General features: G+C 35.7%; 1 protein-coding gene across 3 annotated transcripts; it reads right to left on the bottom strand.

Moving 5' to 3' along the window:
• Positions 1–526: 526 nt before the first annotated feature.
• Positions 527–11,253, bottom strand: LOC132188003 (cuscuta receptor 1-like). 3 transcript variants are annotated; one of them, XM_088517107.1, is made up of 9 exons: positions 10,806–11,253; positions 8,604–8,762; positions 8,427–8,501; positions 7,673–7,828; positions 7,196–7,351; positions 5,882–5,956; positions 4,971–5,040; positions 3,085–3,167; positions 527–2,816 (listed from the first exon to the last, which is right to left on the bottom strand). In XM_088517107.1, the coding sequence occupies exons 1-9, from the start codon at positions 11,251–11,253 to the stop codon at positions 634–636; spliced, it is 3,405 nt and encodes a 1,134-aa protein (XP_088373233.1). In that variant the 3' UTR covers positions 527–633. The 3 variants fall into 3 exon arrangements, with proteins under 3 accessions (XP_088373233.1, XP_088373232.1, XP_088373234.1); XM_088517106.1 differs by lacking the exons at positions 4,971–5,040; positions 5,882–5,956 and adding an exon at positions 4,748–4,804 and having other exon boundaries at positions 3,085–3,183; XM_088517108.1 differs by lacking the exons at positions 4,971–5,040; positions 7,196–7,351; positions 7,673–7,828; positions 8,427–8,501; positions 8,604–8,762 and adding exons at positions 4,748–4,804; positions 6,037–6,192 and having other exon boundaries at positions 3,085–3,183.
• Between the last annotated feature and the right edge of the window lie 3,785 nt (positions 11,254–15,038).

The raw sequence follows: 15,038 nt of genomic DNA, 5'->3' as shown, positions 1-15,038 counted from the left end.
AATAAACATGCTATTTTAAGCATCAGAGAGTATTTGGCTCCGGCTGAGAGGCTTCTGACGCTTCCTTTGTTTTTCAGGCACACTATTCTCACACCAGAGACATCTAAGAAGATGATTGTTGAGGTAGCTTGTTTTGATCCCAAAAATACTCCAACAAAACATCAATTTTCAGAATGAAAAGACTAGGCAGAAATTATTAATGCATCTAAAACACCAAATTATCAATGCATTCATTTATCTGTACTGAAGTCGATTACTGTCTTGAAAGTGAAGTCACAAGTTGGAGTATCAAATTTGGGTTCGAGTACCAATTTTGTTTCTTCTAATGCAAAGGATTAGACAAATCGATGCTTTTTGCATAGCTACAAGTTATAATTTCAAATATAATAAATGGTTTTCCGATTAGAAATGTATCCACAAATCACTTGTTGAAAAACAAGTTTATTCATACTATTAATAGTATTTTTAGCTATAAGAACAACATCCATCATCAAATGACAAGAATTACAATACAGAAGAAAGCAAGTGCAAGTGAACACCTTGTCTTATATTAGACCACAATAACCATTATTCAGAATCAAATGTACGGCTATGATCACTACCACCAAAGATGTCCTTGGAATCTCAATATATCTAAGATTCTAAACAGTTTGACAATCTTGTTAAGGTATCAAAAACAGGATAATAACATCGGTACTTCAAATCTTCAATTAAATTAACGCACCGTTGTTGCCAATAAGGATGAATATAAAGAAGACAAGCTACACCCAAGAAGAAAATAATATAAGATCCAATAAAGCTTGCAAAGAAAACCTGAGGATCTACTTCATACCATTGCCCTTCACTTGCATTTGAAGATTTTGCTGGTGATGGATGTGACTCGTCCTCTCTAGTGCAGTTATTATCTAATGGTTCTCCGCAAAGAAACGGATTTCCTTCATAACAACTCTTCTCAAATGTTCCAAACTGTGCTTTCATGTCTGGAAGTTTACCCGATAAGTTGTTGTAAGCCACAGTAAACACTTCTAGAGAGTATAGATCAATCAATTTTGAAGGAATTTGTCCACTCAATTTGTTGTGAGAAAGGTCTAAACTCTCCAACTTTGTCAAATTTGAGAATGTTTGTGGAATGGAACCTGTCAATTGATTGTAAGACAAGTTCAATGCATGAATTGAAGATAGCTCTCCTAGTTCCTGTGGGATTCTGCCTGTTAGCTTGTTGCATGACAAATCCAATCCAGACATGTAATTAAGGATGTCACCATGGTAGGAGTTAGACCTGTGTTTTGTTACAAATTCAACCTCAACTTGTTGACCATATACTATGTCTATGTAATCTCTTCCACTATTCCATTCGGAGAGCGTTTGGAATGTGGAACCAACTTGCAGGTAGTGACTAATTGGATCGACTCTATCTGATCCATAGAGAAAACCTATAACATATAGTTTTCCAAAGGACATGTTGTGAAAGCAGTGCGGTATTGCTCCAGAAAGAGAGTTCTTGGAAAGATCCATTATGCCTATCTTCTTTAACCAACATAGTTGATTTGGAATTATACCACTGAAATTGTTTCCCCCCAACAAAAGTATTCTTAAGTTAGGAGGTGCACTGATTTGATATGGGATGCTGCCAAAAAAGTTGTTATCTCTAAGGTCCAATGTCAAAAGAGACAATGAATTGAAAATAGATTTTGGTATAGGTCCTATAAGTTTGTTTCCTTGCAAATACAAGTGCTCAATATACTGTAGATTCAAGCAAGAAGGTAACGATCCCGAAAGTGAGTTATGAGAAAGGTCTACTAATTGCAGGGAATTTGGTAGTCCACAAGGAATCTGACCTTCAAAAGAATTGTTACTCACTACAAGAGTTTGCAAACTTGTCATGTTTCCTATCCATCTAGGAATCATTCCTGACAATTTATTGTTGCTAATATCCAAAAACAACATTTCAGACCATCCAAACTCTTTAGAAGGTGCAGCCGGTAGATCAAATCCTGTGAATTGATTATTGCATAACTTCAAACTAAACAAGTTGGTGCGACAAGCAATCAATTTTGTTGGTACCTTTCCCGAGAAATCATTAAAGGACAAGTCCAAATGCAAATCCTGCTGCCAATGATTCTTGTCAACAAATGAGGACGGAGGATAACCTTCAAAATGATTTCGAGATAGATTTAGATATTTTAAGTACGGAGTTATCTTTCCAATATTCTCTTGAAGTTGCCCACCTAAGTGATTGTCAGAGACATCCATATACAGAATACTCTTGCATCGATTTGGTGGCAAATGAAATTTACCCACGAAAGAATTATTCCGAAGATTTAGCTCTCGTAGTCTTGTGTTGTTTTCAATCAACCAAATAGGGAAGCTTTCATTCAAGTTATTGTGAGACAAATCAATTATTTCCAATTCGCGCTGGTCAATGAGAAGCTTGGGAATGTTTCCTGTGAGCTTGTTCAAATTACAGTTAGATAGCACAAGTATCACTAACTGAAATGAGAAGTCCCAACCTGCAGATATTTCAGTTTCTATCTCAAGCTTGTTGTTTTCACTTGCTAATAGGATCGCCTGAAGCTTAGAGTGATTAGCAAATATGTTGAATTGGAATAGACCCTCAAATTGGTTATAACTGAGATCAATGTACTCAAGTGATGTGAGGCTGGCTATCAGATATGAAGAGATGTTTCCAACGAAACGATTCCAAGATATATCTAACAATCTAAGAGATGTCAAATTGTTTAGGCATGTTGGAAGGATCCCTTCAAAGAGATTATCATAAAGATCTAACTCTTGAAGCTTCTTGAGTGAGCACAAATCTGTCAAAAGGAATAACATTAGAAATGTCTATCTTAACTATGTTCCACTCTAAGAATCAACAAGAAAAATCAGGTTTTAAATATGGGTTTTTCAAAATGAAAAAAAGAAAAAGAAAAAGAAAAAAGAAAGTGAATGGTCAATTGCTGAGTTAAATCAACCATGGTCCTTCAATTCACCTTATCTCACATTTTTAATCAATTGTAGATAATTTATTAGATTGGTAAGACTAACAATTTGCAAACACTTGATTTTCTAGTCGATTCTTACCTTTTGGAAGAGTGCCATTGAGAGAATTGCGAGCTAATGATATAGCCATTAAAGAAGATAGTGTCCCGATATATGGAGAAATATTGGAATTAGACAAACCTACTACAAGTGAAGAGAGATAGTGTCAATAAAATATTTAAAATGGCATACCGACTAATAATAAATAGAAATTCAATTTCGATTGCAACTTATTTTAGCCTTGAAATTAGATTACCAAATTGTTTTAGGGCATGTTTAGGATTATGTTTGAGGGGCCTAAAATTGCTTTTAACACTTAAAAAGTTCGTTTGAAGAAAACAATACTCGTTTGGTAAAAAAATTAAAAGCGCTTTTAAAGGTTCAAAAAGCCTAGAAATGACTAAAAAGCACTTTCGGCAAAAGCTTAAAAATAAAGCTTTTGCCCAAAAGTTCTTTTTGAGTTAAAAACTCTATTTATCAAACGCAATTCCAAACAAACTCTTAGTTGATCATTACAATGAATTAAGAGTCCTAGTCCTAGTTGGTCGGTCAGGTATGTAGATGATTTAAGAGTCCTATTTGCATTAGTAATTCTCTTTATTACCCTTCTATTAAAAGGGAGACCGTTAATGAAGTACTATGCTTGAGAAAATTATGTCCACGTGTTTGTCCAACCAGCAACCGGCAACCGCTGCCATTTAAAAACCAAAAGAAACCACGAACCATTCATTTGCGGAAGAGACCAAAGCTCCAGAAGCGAGTGCGGCAGAAGCAAGGTATGGCTTGAGGAAAGAACATCAGGAAACCAACAAAGATTCACTCTCGTTCTCGAAAACGCAGAATGAAGAATCAAACCCAACTGTTATGCACATTTACCATGACATTGGAAAATGAGCTGATGATGCTGGGAGAGCATAGACGAAGAGAAAAGAAAAAAATTAGAGAAGGACAAAGGAGTTTTGTTAAAGAAGAAAACAGGCCACTTGAGTCTTCAAATGACATCTAACACAGCAAAAAAGCTGAAATGAGAGTTATAATGGTACAATGGTTTATCTTGAGAGTGAAGTAGTTGACTTTTATAGAAAATGAAACAATTCAATATGTACGACTTCAGATGGTGAATTGGGCCATTTGATAAAATCCCAATAGACATGGAAGATCCGACGCTTCGATTTTTATTTTCAGATTTCACGATGATATATATTGAATCAACAAATTAAGCTTGACGCAGTCAATGGGAATGGTGAGATTAAGCATAAGGAGCTTCTCAAGAAGACTGGAAAATTCTAGAAAGCTTTTGAGTACTATCCAGACAGTTTTTGGGGCACTATGAGAAAGAGGGGAAAAAAATATTAGGTTCCAGCTAGACGGCATATGATTCGCCGATGGAACAAGATATTCTTAGTGGGTTGCTTAGTTTCATTGTTTTAAATACTTTTTAGTACTTTCTTTTTTAATTGAAAAAAGTGGCATATGTTACCGTGTGAATGGCAGTGATGTAGCACATTAATGGATTCAACCAACTTTTTTAAATGAAGATACTAATTTGTCTTTTGTGCTTATCTCAAGGAGTGTTTAATCATTTTTTTTTTAAAAAAAAAAAAAACTAAGGTAGCTATTTGTCAAAATTTCAAACCACAAGGACAAAGATTACATTTATCCCTCAAACTTTAGTTTGGCTGATTACCTTGGATTGTTAGGGGGCCATCGAAATTATTCCAAGACAAATCCAAGTTCTCCAAGTTTTCAAAAGCTGATAATTCTGCATTGTTAAACAGAACATAGAAAATTTCAAACATGAATATTGGAAGTTTCTATAAGTAATACGGAAGATCAATATACCTTTGGCAGGAAAGGATCCTCCCATATAATTCGAAGCAAGATTCAAATTCTTAAGGGATTTGACTGCGCTCAATGATTCAATGATGCTTTTGTCGAAATAGTTGTCACTAAGATCTAAGGTTTCTAAATTCTCCAATCTTGACAAGCTTTCCGAACCTGTAATAGATCTATTAAAAACAAAACTATGCAATTTGCAGTGTTTAGAAGAAAAATAGCGTTTTATAGCTTAAACAAATTTGGCTACTCTAGTGTTAAAGTCAACAAGAAACCGTAACTGATATGTAATGTTGATTATAATGCACGTAGGGAAACACACTGATGCATTTCATGCTTCACACAACTTTCTTTGCATATTTCCGACATGATGGACATCCAAGCACAATTGTTGTGATTCAAGTCAACATCAACAAAATGGGATCGATGGAGCAATACAATCTCATAATGTTTTACACTGCTTTTGTAATTATCTTTTATGAGCTACTTGGGTGGCTTCTATTTTGCATTTGTTATCGTGTAGGGTAGACTAACTGCAATACTGATAACAACATATGGAACCTTAACAATTTAGGATTTTTGTATTGAATATTAGTGATTGATTGAGATACAATAAACATCATCCCAACCCTACACTTGCAGTTGTAATTGAAATTATATTCTTTTGATCGCAAACTTTATAGCCTATGTGGTGGTTTTCTATTTTTGGTAAAAAAAAATTAAGATAGATTTATGTATAAATTGGAACAAAGAAGAGTATGGTATAGTTTTCCATTATTTTGCGTGGGGAAGAAATCTATTTAACGTTTCCTAAAATCTTTGAGAAGTAAAAATTTGAAAAAAAATCAAAAACAAAACAGAGGATTGAATGCAGGTGGAGAAAATTGTGAATTGTGTCATAAAATAAATAAGTAGTTTAATAGAAATATGAAAGACGTGTGTAAAATGGTTATGAAGTAATTGAAAATTTCAAACTTAAGTGTGTGTCTCTCCCTCTCATTACCTTGGATTGTCAGGGAGCCATTGAGCCCATTATAACTTAAATCCAACTTCTCCAAGTTTTCAAAAGCTGATAATTCTGCATTGTTAAACAGAACATAGAAAATTTCAAACATGAATATTGGAAGTTTATATAAGTAATACGGAAGATCAATATACCTTTGGCAGGAAAGGATCCTCTCATCGAATTCTGAGCAAGATTCAAATTCTTAAGGGATTTGACTGCGCTCAATGATTCAATGATGCTTTTGTCGAAATAGTTGTCCCAAAGATCTAAGGTTTCTAAATTCTCCAATCTTGACAAGCTTTCCGAACCTGTAATAGATCTATTAAAAACAAAACTATGCAATTTGCAGTGTTTAGTAGAAAAATAATGTTTTATAGCTTAAACAAATTTGGCTACTCTAGTGTTAAAAGTCAACAAGAAACCGTAACTGATATGTAATGTTGATTATAATGCACGTAGGGAAACACACTGATGCATTTCATGTTTCACACAACTCTCTTTGCATATTTCCGACATGATGGACATCCAAGAACAATTGTTGTGATTCAAGTCAACATCAACAAAATGGGATCGATGTAGCAATAAAATCTCATAATGTTTTACACTGCTTTTGTAATTATCTTCTATGAGCTACTTGGGTGGCTTCTATTTTGCATTTGTTATCGTGTAGGGTAGACTAACTGCAATACTGATAACAACATATGGAACCTTAACAATTTAGGATTTTTGTATTGAATATTAGTGATTGATTGAGATACAATAAACATCATCCCAACCCTACACTTGCAGTTGTAATTGAAATTATATTCTTTTGATCGCAAACTTTATAGCCTATGTGGTGGTTTTCTATTTTTGGTAAAAAAAAATTAAGATAGATTTATGTATAAATTGGAACTAAGAAGAGTATGGTATAGTTTTCCATTATTTTGCGTGGGGAGGAAATCTATATAACGTTTCCTAAAATCTTTGAGCAGTAAAAATTTGAAAAAAAATCAAAAACAAAACAGAGGATTGAATGCAGGTGGAGAAAATTGTGACTTGTGTCATAAAATAAATAAGTAGTTTAATAGAAATATGAAAGATGTGTGTAAAATGGTTATGAAGTAATTGAAAATTTCAAACTTAAGTGTGTCTCTCCCTCTCATTACCTTGGATTGTCAGGGAGCTGTTGAGATCATTATGACTTAAATCCAACTTCTCCAAGTTTTCAAAAGCCGATATTTCTACATAAAGCAGAACAAAGAAAATTTCAAATATGATTGTAACTGGTTTCAGTTTCTATAAAATAGTTCTGAAGATCAACATATGTACCTTTGATTGGAAAAGATCCTCCAATGTAGTTCCCTTCAAGATTCAGATTCTTAAGGGATTTGATTGCAGGCAATGATTCTATGATGCTTCTGTTTAAACTATTGTAACTAAGATCTAAGGTCTCCAGGTTCTCCAATCTTGACAAGCTTTCAAAACCTGTAGTAGATCTATTAAAAAAAAAAAAAAAAGAAAAAAAAAAAGCTAGTATGCAATTCATAGTATTTAGACGAAAAATAGTATTTTACGGCTTACTAACTAGATATGCACAATTCAAACTTCTGGACAACATCACTTGACAATCACTAGTATTTCGTGATAATTATTTTAAATCAAGAATATATGTTCAGCTTTAGGGGATGTAAGTCCGCTTGTAAGAGATACTAAAGAAGTGACCATATAATATATTACGGAAAAAGTACAATTAAAGAAGCTTTGAAATGATGATCATAAATATAAAGGGAAGCGATATTAGATTACCTGTAGTTGTATTGAACCATCCCAAATGATTTCCTCCAAGACTCAATGTGTTAAGAGACGCAAGTCCACTTAGAGATGGTATAATGCTACAATCAAAGGAATTATCACCAAGGTTCAATATCTCCAACTTTGGAAGTAGTACTAGCCTTTCAAAACCTGGAAGAAAATGATTGGAAGACACAAAAAAGAACCCCATCTTATGCTTCAATACAAAAAAATTCAAGATTAATTTGATAGAAATATTCAATTTCAAATTGATTTTCATACTCTAGCTTGAACCTTATGATTGATGCTTATAACCTATGGTTATAGAGCACTTGTCAAATTGTGCATTCGAATGAAAATTAGTAAGAAGTAAGTACAATGGAAGGTATCAAATTGTGCCCTCAACAGAATTTGTTCTCTATACGTGACGAATAATTCTACAATACATGCATGCATGCCATCAATAGATAATAAATAAGTGAACATAATCACGGAACAAGTACTATTAAAGAGAGATTTGAAATGATAATAATAAATATAAAGGGAAAAAGGCCGGCTATAGCAATATATATATATATATGCTTCAATACAAAAATTTCAAAAAAGAATTCCATCATATATATATATATGCTTCAATACAAAAATTTCAAAAGCAACTCGATAAAAATTTTCGGAGTGATCCATTCAAATTGATATTCATGCTCTTGAACCTTATGATTGATGCGTCTAACCCGCGGTTAAACTACTCTCTCCATGACAGAAAACTTGCCTTTCAGTGGTAGGGAACCATTATAGTAGTTCCAGCTTATATCTAGCTTGTTCAAGTTTCTCAATGCAATTAACTCTGCATTTCAAATTAAAGATAAATGAAAATTAGTAAGAACCAAGTGGAATCGATGTATCAAACTATAAATCCTCTCATAAGATATAAGATAGAAGAAATCGCCTTGAGCAGGAAAGTATCCTTGCAACTTATTCTCAGTAAGAATCAAAGTTTCAAGCGATGTCACTGCACCCAAAGACTGTGGAATACTAGTATTATCAAAGTAGTTATAACCAAGGTCTAGAATTCTCAGATTCCTTAAGCTTGACATCTTCTCAAATCCTACAAAAGAGAAAAAGAAAAAGTTACTGGTTGAATGAGGAAAATTAATTAAAAAAATGATGCTAATTGTCAACGGCGTTTGGTCACTACATAATTCTTGTTCTATACTTCTAAAATATTCATACAATACATGCATTCCTTCAGACTTCAGTACGTATATGTGTAACAACCCATGACCATTCGTCTAATGGAATGCAATAGTAATCTAGTTTTACATTATATGGCTTTCATTTCATTTTAAGTATTGTGGATTTACTTAACATGGAAATTATCCAATGGTTTACTTGGAAGTGTAGAGGGTGAAGGAAAATACAGAAAAAGGATAGGAGGAGAGGGAAGTAGGAAATTTTATTTTTATAATAACTTCAAGGTTATATGTTTTCATATATGTTTTAATTTTAATTTTTTAATAACTTCAACGTTAAAAACCCTGTGGGGAGGAGGGAGCTCTTGCTTCCTCCTTTCCCCTCCCCCCTACTCCAGAGCCGGCTCAATGTATTTAGGGGCTTTAGGCAAAATTTTGAAATTGGACCTTATTTTTTTTAATATTTAAATATTAATTAAATAATATTTATTTTAATAATATTATTATTATTTTCATTCACATTGTTGTTTCATGACTTTTAAGTTTAACTTTTAGCTAGTTGCCCAAAAAATTGATGTGGCATATTTGTTTTTTTTTTTAGTTAATTGGTCTTATTTTACAATGGGTTTATTATATTGAGGCCTTAAATTTTTATGGGAAAAAATTTTGGGCCTTATTTAAAAAAGAAATTAGCCCTTAAGTTTAAATAAAATTAAAATTTTTTTTGGGCCTTATTAAAAATTTTTTGGGCCTTACTAACTGGAGGCCGTAGGCGACTGCCTCAATGGCCTAACCATTGAGCCGGCCCTGCCCTACTCCGCTCTTCTTTCCTCCCTCTCCCCTTAGCTTATGCTGCTCTGCCTCTATCTGTCCTCCACCATGCTGCACCGCTCTTCTCCTCCCCATAATCAATTGGGCTTTAAATCTAGTTTTTCAAATCTAGATCTAGTCTACTTAACTGGTTTCGCTCAACCACGTGTCGGCCAACCGTGCTCCTTGGCTCCTCAGCTGCCCATTGGCGCAAAACAGCTCCATCTCGTCCATCACACGCTGGCCAGTGCGCTTCGCCTCCCTTGCCCCGGCTGTTGTAGCTGTTTGCTGGCTTTTTTATTTTTTTTGAATAAGGGTTTGACTTCTCCTTAGATATACTTTCATGAGCAATCTCTGGGGTGAAAGTTTTTATCCTGACCTTTGAGTCAAAGAAGATTAGTTTCGGTGTGAGGGTTTTACTCCCATGACCGAGAAAATCAAAGTTAGGAATATGAGCTACCTATGTATTAGATTGAGTTTGCTTGGAGCATATCTATTCTATAACTGAAGTTTAGACATGAGTTAGTAAATGTTGAAGTTATAAATATGATTTGATTATAAGATTTTTATATTGTCATTATGACATTGTAACCAACTTTATTGTAAAAAAGAGACCTCGTAGCTTGTCAAAAGGCCTCCTGATCTCATTTTATTTTTCTGGAGGTCTTTCACTTTTTTTCCATCAATATGGTCCCTCTTGGAGTGGAATTTATCCAAGCGCTATCAAATTCACAGACAACAACATCAGTAAAATGTGATGCTTAACCATTCAGACTGACAATATATATGTGTATACTCCAACTCCAAGGCTGAAGAAGGTCCGACCCCTGGCTGTAATTATTAATATAATTCAGAATCACGCGGGACACCCGTGATTCAACAGAAAATACCAATTATTAAACTTTATAAATTAATATTTGTAATTAAAGAGGTAAATCCGACCCCTGCAATTCTTAATTTTATCACCCAAGAGAACAAAAGGGCTCAAGGAAATCTTTTCTCTTTTTATTTCTTTTTGGGTGGAGGGAATTAGCTAGAATAAAGACGCTCATAATATAATTCTTCGATCTGCCCCCCTTTTTTTATGGAGGGGGTCGGTGGTATGTATGCATAAGAAAGGAAAAGCAGAGAGGCGTGAGAGAACATACCATCATTTGGTAGGCAACCACCAATTGAATTGGCGGATAGATTAAGACTTTTTAGCTCCTTCAATGGCACCAACATTGACACGTTTAGCAACCAACGGTTCTCATCATAACTATCCACACCTGGAATCCCATGATAGATATCACGTTTTTCATAGTAATCAGGATCTTGGTTTAAGTTGTAGAGGGAAAGGTTGATGACATGAGAGTTGGAGGAGCTGCACGTGACCCTCTCCCAACTACAACAATCACTCTTTGCGTCGTCCATCCATGAGGGAAGAACATCTGCATAAATAATATTGGATTTCAGAAACGCCTTCAGCTCAAGCAGAGCAATCCTCTCCTCATGGAAGCAGCCTCTGTGCTGATGAAATTGAAGAAACACAAGTAAACCCCACAGCAAAGCTTTCACAAAACTAGGCCACTCCATTCTTGACAAAAATTGTTTCATTATTTTGTAACTATATAATAAACCAGTGTACACCGAAGGGAAAGGCCTCTCATATATATATATATATACAAGTTTGACGGTTTCATTTCCGAATCCATGATTAATGGGTCCGCAGCAAAAGTTGTTTGTCCAAAAAATTATTTTCTCATGTGTAGGGGCGTGTGCGTGTCTATAATATTGGATAGTGTCTTCATTTGCTGAATCACTATTAAGCCGTGTCCTATTAATGTAACATGGTTGATCAAGAGAATTTAATTATCCTAATTTAAATATTTAATTTTGAATGTTTAATGTGAAAACCAAAATAGGTACTTATTCCTAATTTTGATCGTAGGCTTGTAGCTAGAGCCTTGGTAAATGTAAAATCCTATTAAAGTTATAAATGATTTTTTTTTTTAAAACAAAAGACTTGCGTGAGATGAGTGATTCGCACATGGAAGAATCGAAGGCATCACTGGGTAACTCAACGACTAAATTCAAAAAGAAAACAAACTTTTGATTTTGTTCGATGACTTACTTTTGTAGTTTATATACATGGCAACTGAATTCACCATTTGTTAGGCTATTCTATCTAAGGCTGACTTGGTAAATTGAGAATGGTTTTGTAAAATTGACATGCCAGAAGAGTGTCTAAATCAGATTGGATTCAAAAATTATAGACAGTCTCGTGGCAGTTCATATTTTAAGGAGTGACATTATAAATATCACATAAACTATCATATCAACTTATAAATAATTTATAGTAAAATCGAACGTACTACTCTAATACTACTATAAATGAAATGTAATGATCTAACCAACCCATCAATGGTAATTTTCGAAATTACCATTTGGGTAGTTTTCCGTTTGGGTGGTATGTGTCCAAACTAAAAGAGGTCAAGTCGATCGTAACTGGGAGACTTAAGTAATTTTTATAAGGAAGAATTTTAGTACATCTTCGCTCAAACAATGAGCACTGCTTTTGGAATCTGACCTAATTAAAGCAGCAAGTTTCATCCATTGTGTGGGTTTTTTCTAATTAAAATAAAAGCATAATGGAGTTATTTAATGCTAGTGGATCTTTTCTTTTTCTCTTCTCTTTGGATTGATGGCTTGGGAAGTGAACGTTCAATCATGCTAGTTTAGAAACACCCCTCCACTTAAATTTGCCTACGTACAAAACTTTTAAGTCAAATCGTCTTTGGATGAAACACGCCTTTGAATGGGACAAGAATCAACGTAATTATCGGTTTCAATTGATGGTAATTTAAGTGGGGAACATGAGAGAGAGTGTATATGAAACTAACGTGTTTGAATAGGTAGTTTTATAGCTAAAAATTTAGTTGGGCAGGTGAATCTCACATGATCTATTTACATTACATGTCCAAATTGCTAGTAATCCCAACTTTAGTCTAACTTCTTCGTGCTTGTTTTCTTTTCCAATCAACCCATCGGACAAGGCACGCAATTTCAGAGATGAGAATCACTTCTTATCTGACATTCAAATAGAGCACGGGTAGAACCAGGATTTTAGTTCAAATCGGTCAAGATTAAAAAATAAAGTTAAACATAAGTCGATTAAAAATATTAAAATATAACTAACGAAACAAATAAACGCGAAGACAACACAACACATATCGTTTGTAAAACCCATCCCATGTTTGATTAAAGATACAAAATGTTACCTAATGGCATAATGTTAGAGTACAGTTTTCCGAGGAATGACGTGGCACAATTTGCACAGTAGAGTCCGAGGAGGCGTAGGCCTTGCACACAAGAACAGACAATAGAATTAGAATCCCCGGTGGTTTCCTAGCGGGGATAGTCCGATGCCTAAGTCAGCGATGACAGAGAGAAAAGATGTAAGCAACAATAAGCCTTAGATAGCAGGAGTTGCGATTACCTTAGCGTTGATAAGTGACTTGTATTTATAGGCATGAGAGGAGTTTGATCTCCCACACTTTTAGGGACCTTATCCCTAGATATTTGCTGTACAAACATTTGAAAGAGGGATAGTATTTGTTAGCCGTTCCATGATCTTAGTAGCCTAAGATTAGGGGATAAGCATTATAGCTTTTTGTGCGATGCTAGGTTAGAATGTCCGAGCAGGACTCGGTCACCTACATTAGCCTAGATGCTAACTGACGTATCTTGATTGATATAGATGATCTAAATCTTGGATGATGGATCATCTCTCTATGACATAATGACCATTACTATCTTGGCCCATGAGTTATGTCTCCAGCTAAGAGCCCTTGACCTCCTTGGGTTAAGTCGACCGAGGGCTTAGCAACCCAGTATGTTTGTGGAGTTTTGGGCTTTTGGTTCGTTGGGCTTTATCTAACTGATCCACGACCCAACAGTTACCTCCCAATTACCTGGTCTTGATGATTATTGAAATTTTTGTGTTCTTTAGAGGTGGATCGGTCTCCCAATGTCCGACTCTCGATGACCATACGTCCGTGACTTCTCTTGCTAATTTCTTTGCCGAGATGCTCAATTTATCCGAGGATTAGTTGCTACTTACCTGTCGATCTGAATGGATGAGCACTCGTTCAAGTGTCAGCCTCGGAGTGGCTGTCTTTTTAGTTACCGCGCGTCATTAGTAGACGATAGGATGCGCCTGCTACGGCTTTTAATGCGTGCGTTCCCAAGGCGTCTTCTAGGGTTCCAAGGCGCTGATGTCTTTTCGTTTTCTCAGACTCCTTCAGCTTCTCAGACTCTTCAGCTCCTCAGACTTGCTATAAAAAGGAGTTGTTGCTGTTCATTTTTCATTTTGTCTTCCGATTTTCATAAAACACCATTATCGTGTACGAAGCTCTGCAACTTTTCATACCCCCCAACTGGCTTGATTTCATTCTGATTTTTCTTTCCAATATTTCTTTCTTAGGGTAGTGTTTTTCAGGGTTTCAAACAATCGAGCCCTTTCTCTTCCTTCCTGCGAACCATTTGTTCATTCTGACAGTTTAGTACTGAAGTACTTGGATCTGTTATTGCCATTTATTGAACCTGCAGTTGATTGTCTTCGACTATCAGTGACTCACTTGTTGATATGCCACTCTCATCCTTGCATTCCTCGGTCTCTATACCCTGAGTTCCTTTACCTTATAGGTGACGGAGAAGGTTTTGGCTCGGACGGCGGGGGTTCTTACCCTACTATGTGGAAGGCCACCTTATCATCGAAGGATGAAAGGCGGGTCAGGTTGGATTGTTACATACCGAAGTCGGTAACGCTTCGGTTCGATGACGAACGGAGAGGTGCCATAGTGAGCGCCGAGGAGCATGAAGTCTGCCTGTACGAGGAGATGTTTCGTGCAAGTCTCAGACTACCCTTCCTAAGGCTCGTTCGGGAGTTATTGAGCTACTTGAATGTGGCTCGTCACCAGATCGTCCCCAACACTTGGAGAAAGTTCTTTGGCTGCGTAGTCTTGTGGCCAACGGCTCTGGGGGATGGGAAATCCCTGAATATCAGGGAATTCTTGTTGGTGCATAGATTCACCAGGAACCCAAAGACGGAGGTACTCTACAACTTCCAGGCCCGACGGGGCAAAATGGTATTGTTTGAAAAAACTCTTACCAGCAACCAAGCATGAAAGAATAAATTTTTTTTTGCTCAGGGACAATGGGAATTTGCCTTTTTGGAGAGGGTGGAAGGTCCGAGGGTTCCTCGGGAGACGAGTTTCCCAGTGGATGATGCTGGTCTTGAACCGGTGTTGTCTCTGGAGGAGCACATTCGGGTGAACACGGTTACAGCTTGGGCCCAAGAGCACGAGAGTGCTACTTTGTTTAAGAACTTGGTCACTATG

Source organism: Corylus avellana, chromosome 6 (genome assembly GCF_965113065.1).
Source record: "Corylus avellana chromosome 6, dhCorAvel1.hap1.2, whole genome shotgun sequence".
Lineage (NCBI taxonomy): Eukaryota > Viridiplantae > Streptophyta > Magnoliopsida > Fagales > Betulaceae > Corylus > Corylus avellana.
This window is presented reverse-complemented; position numbering and strand designations above follow the sequence as displayed.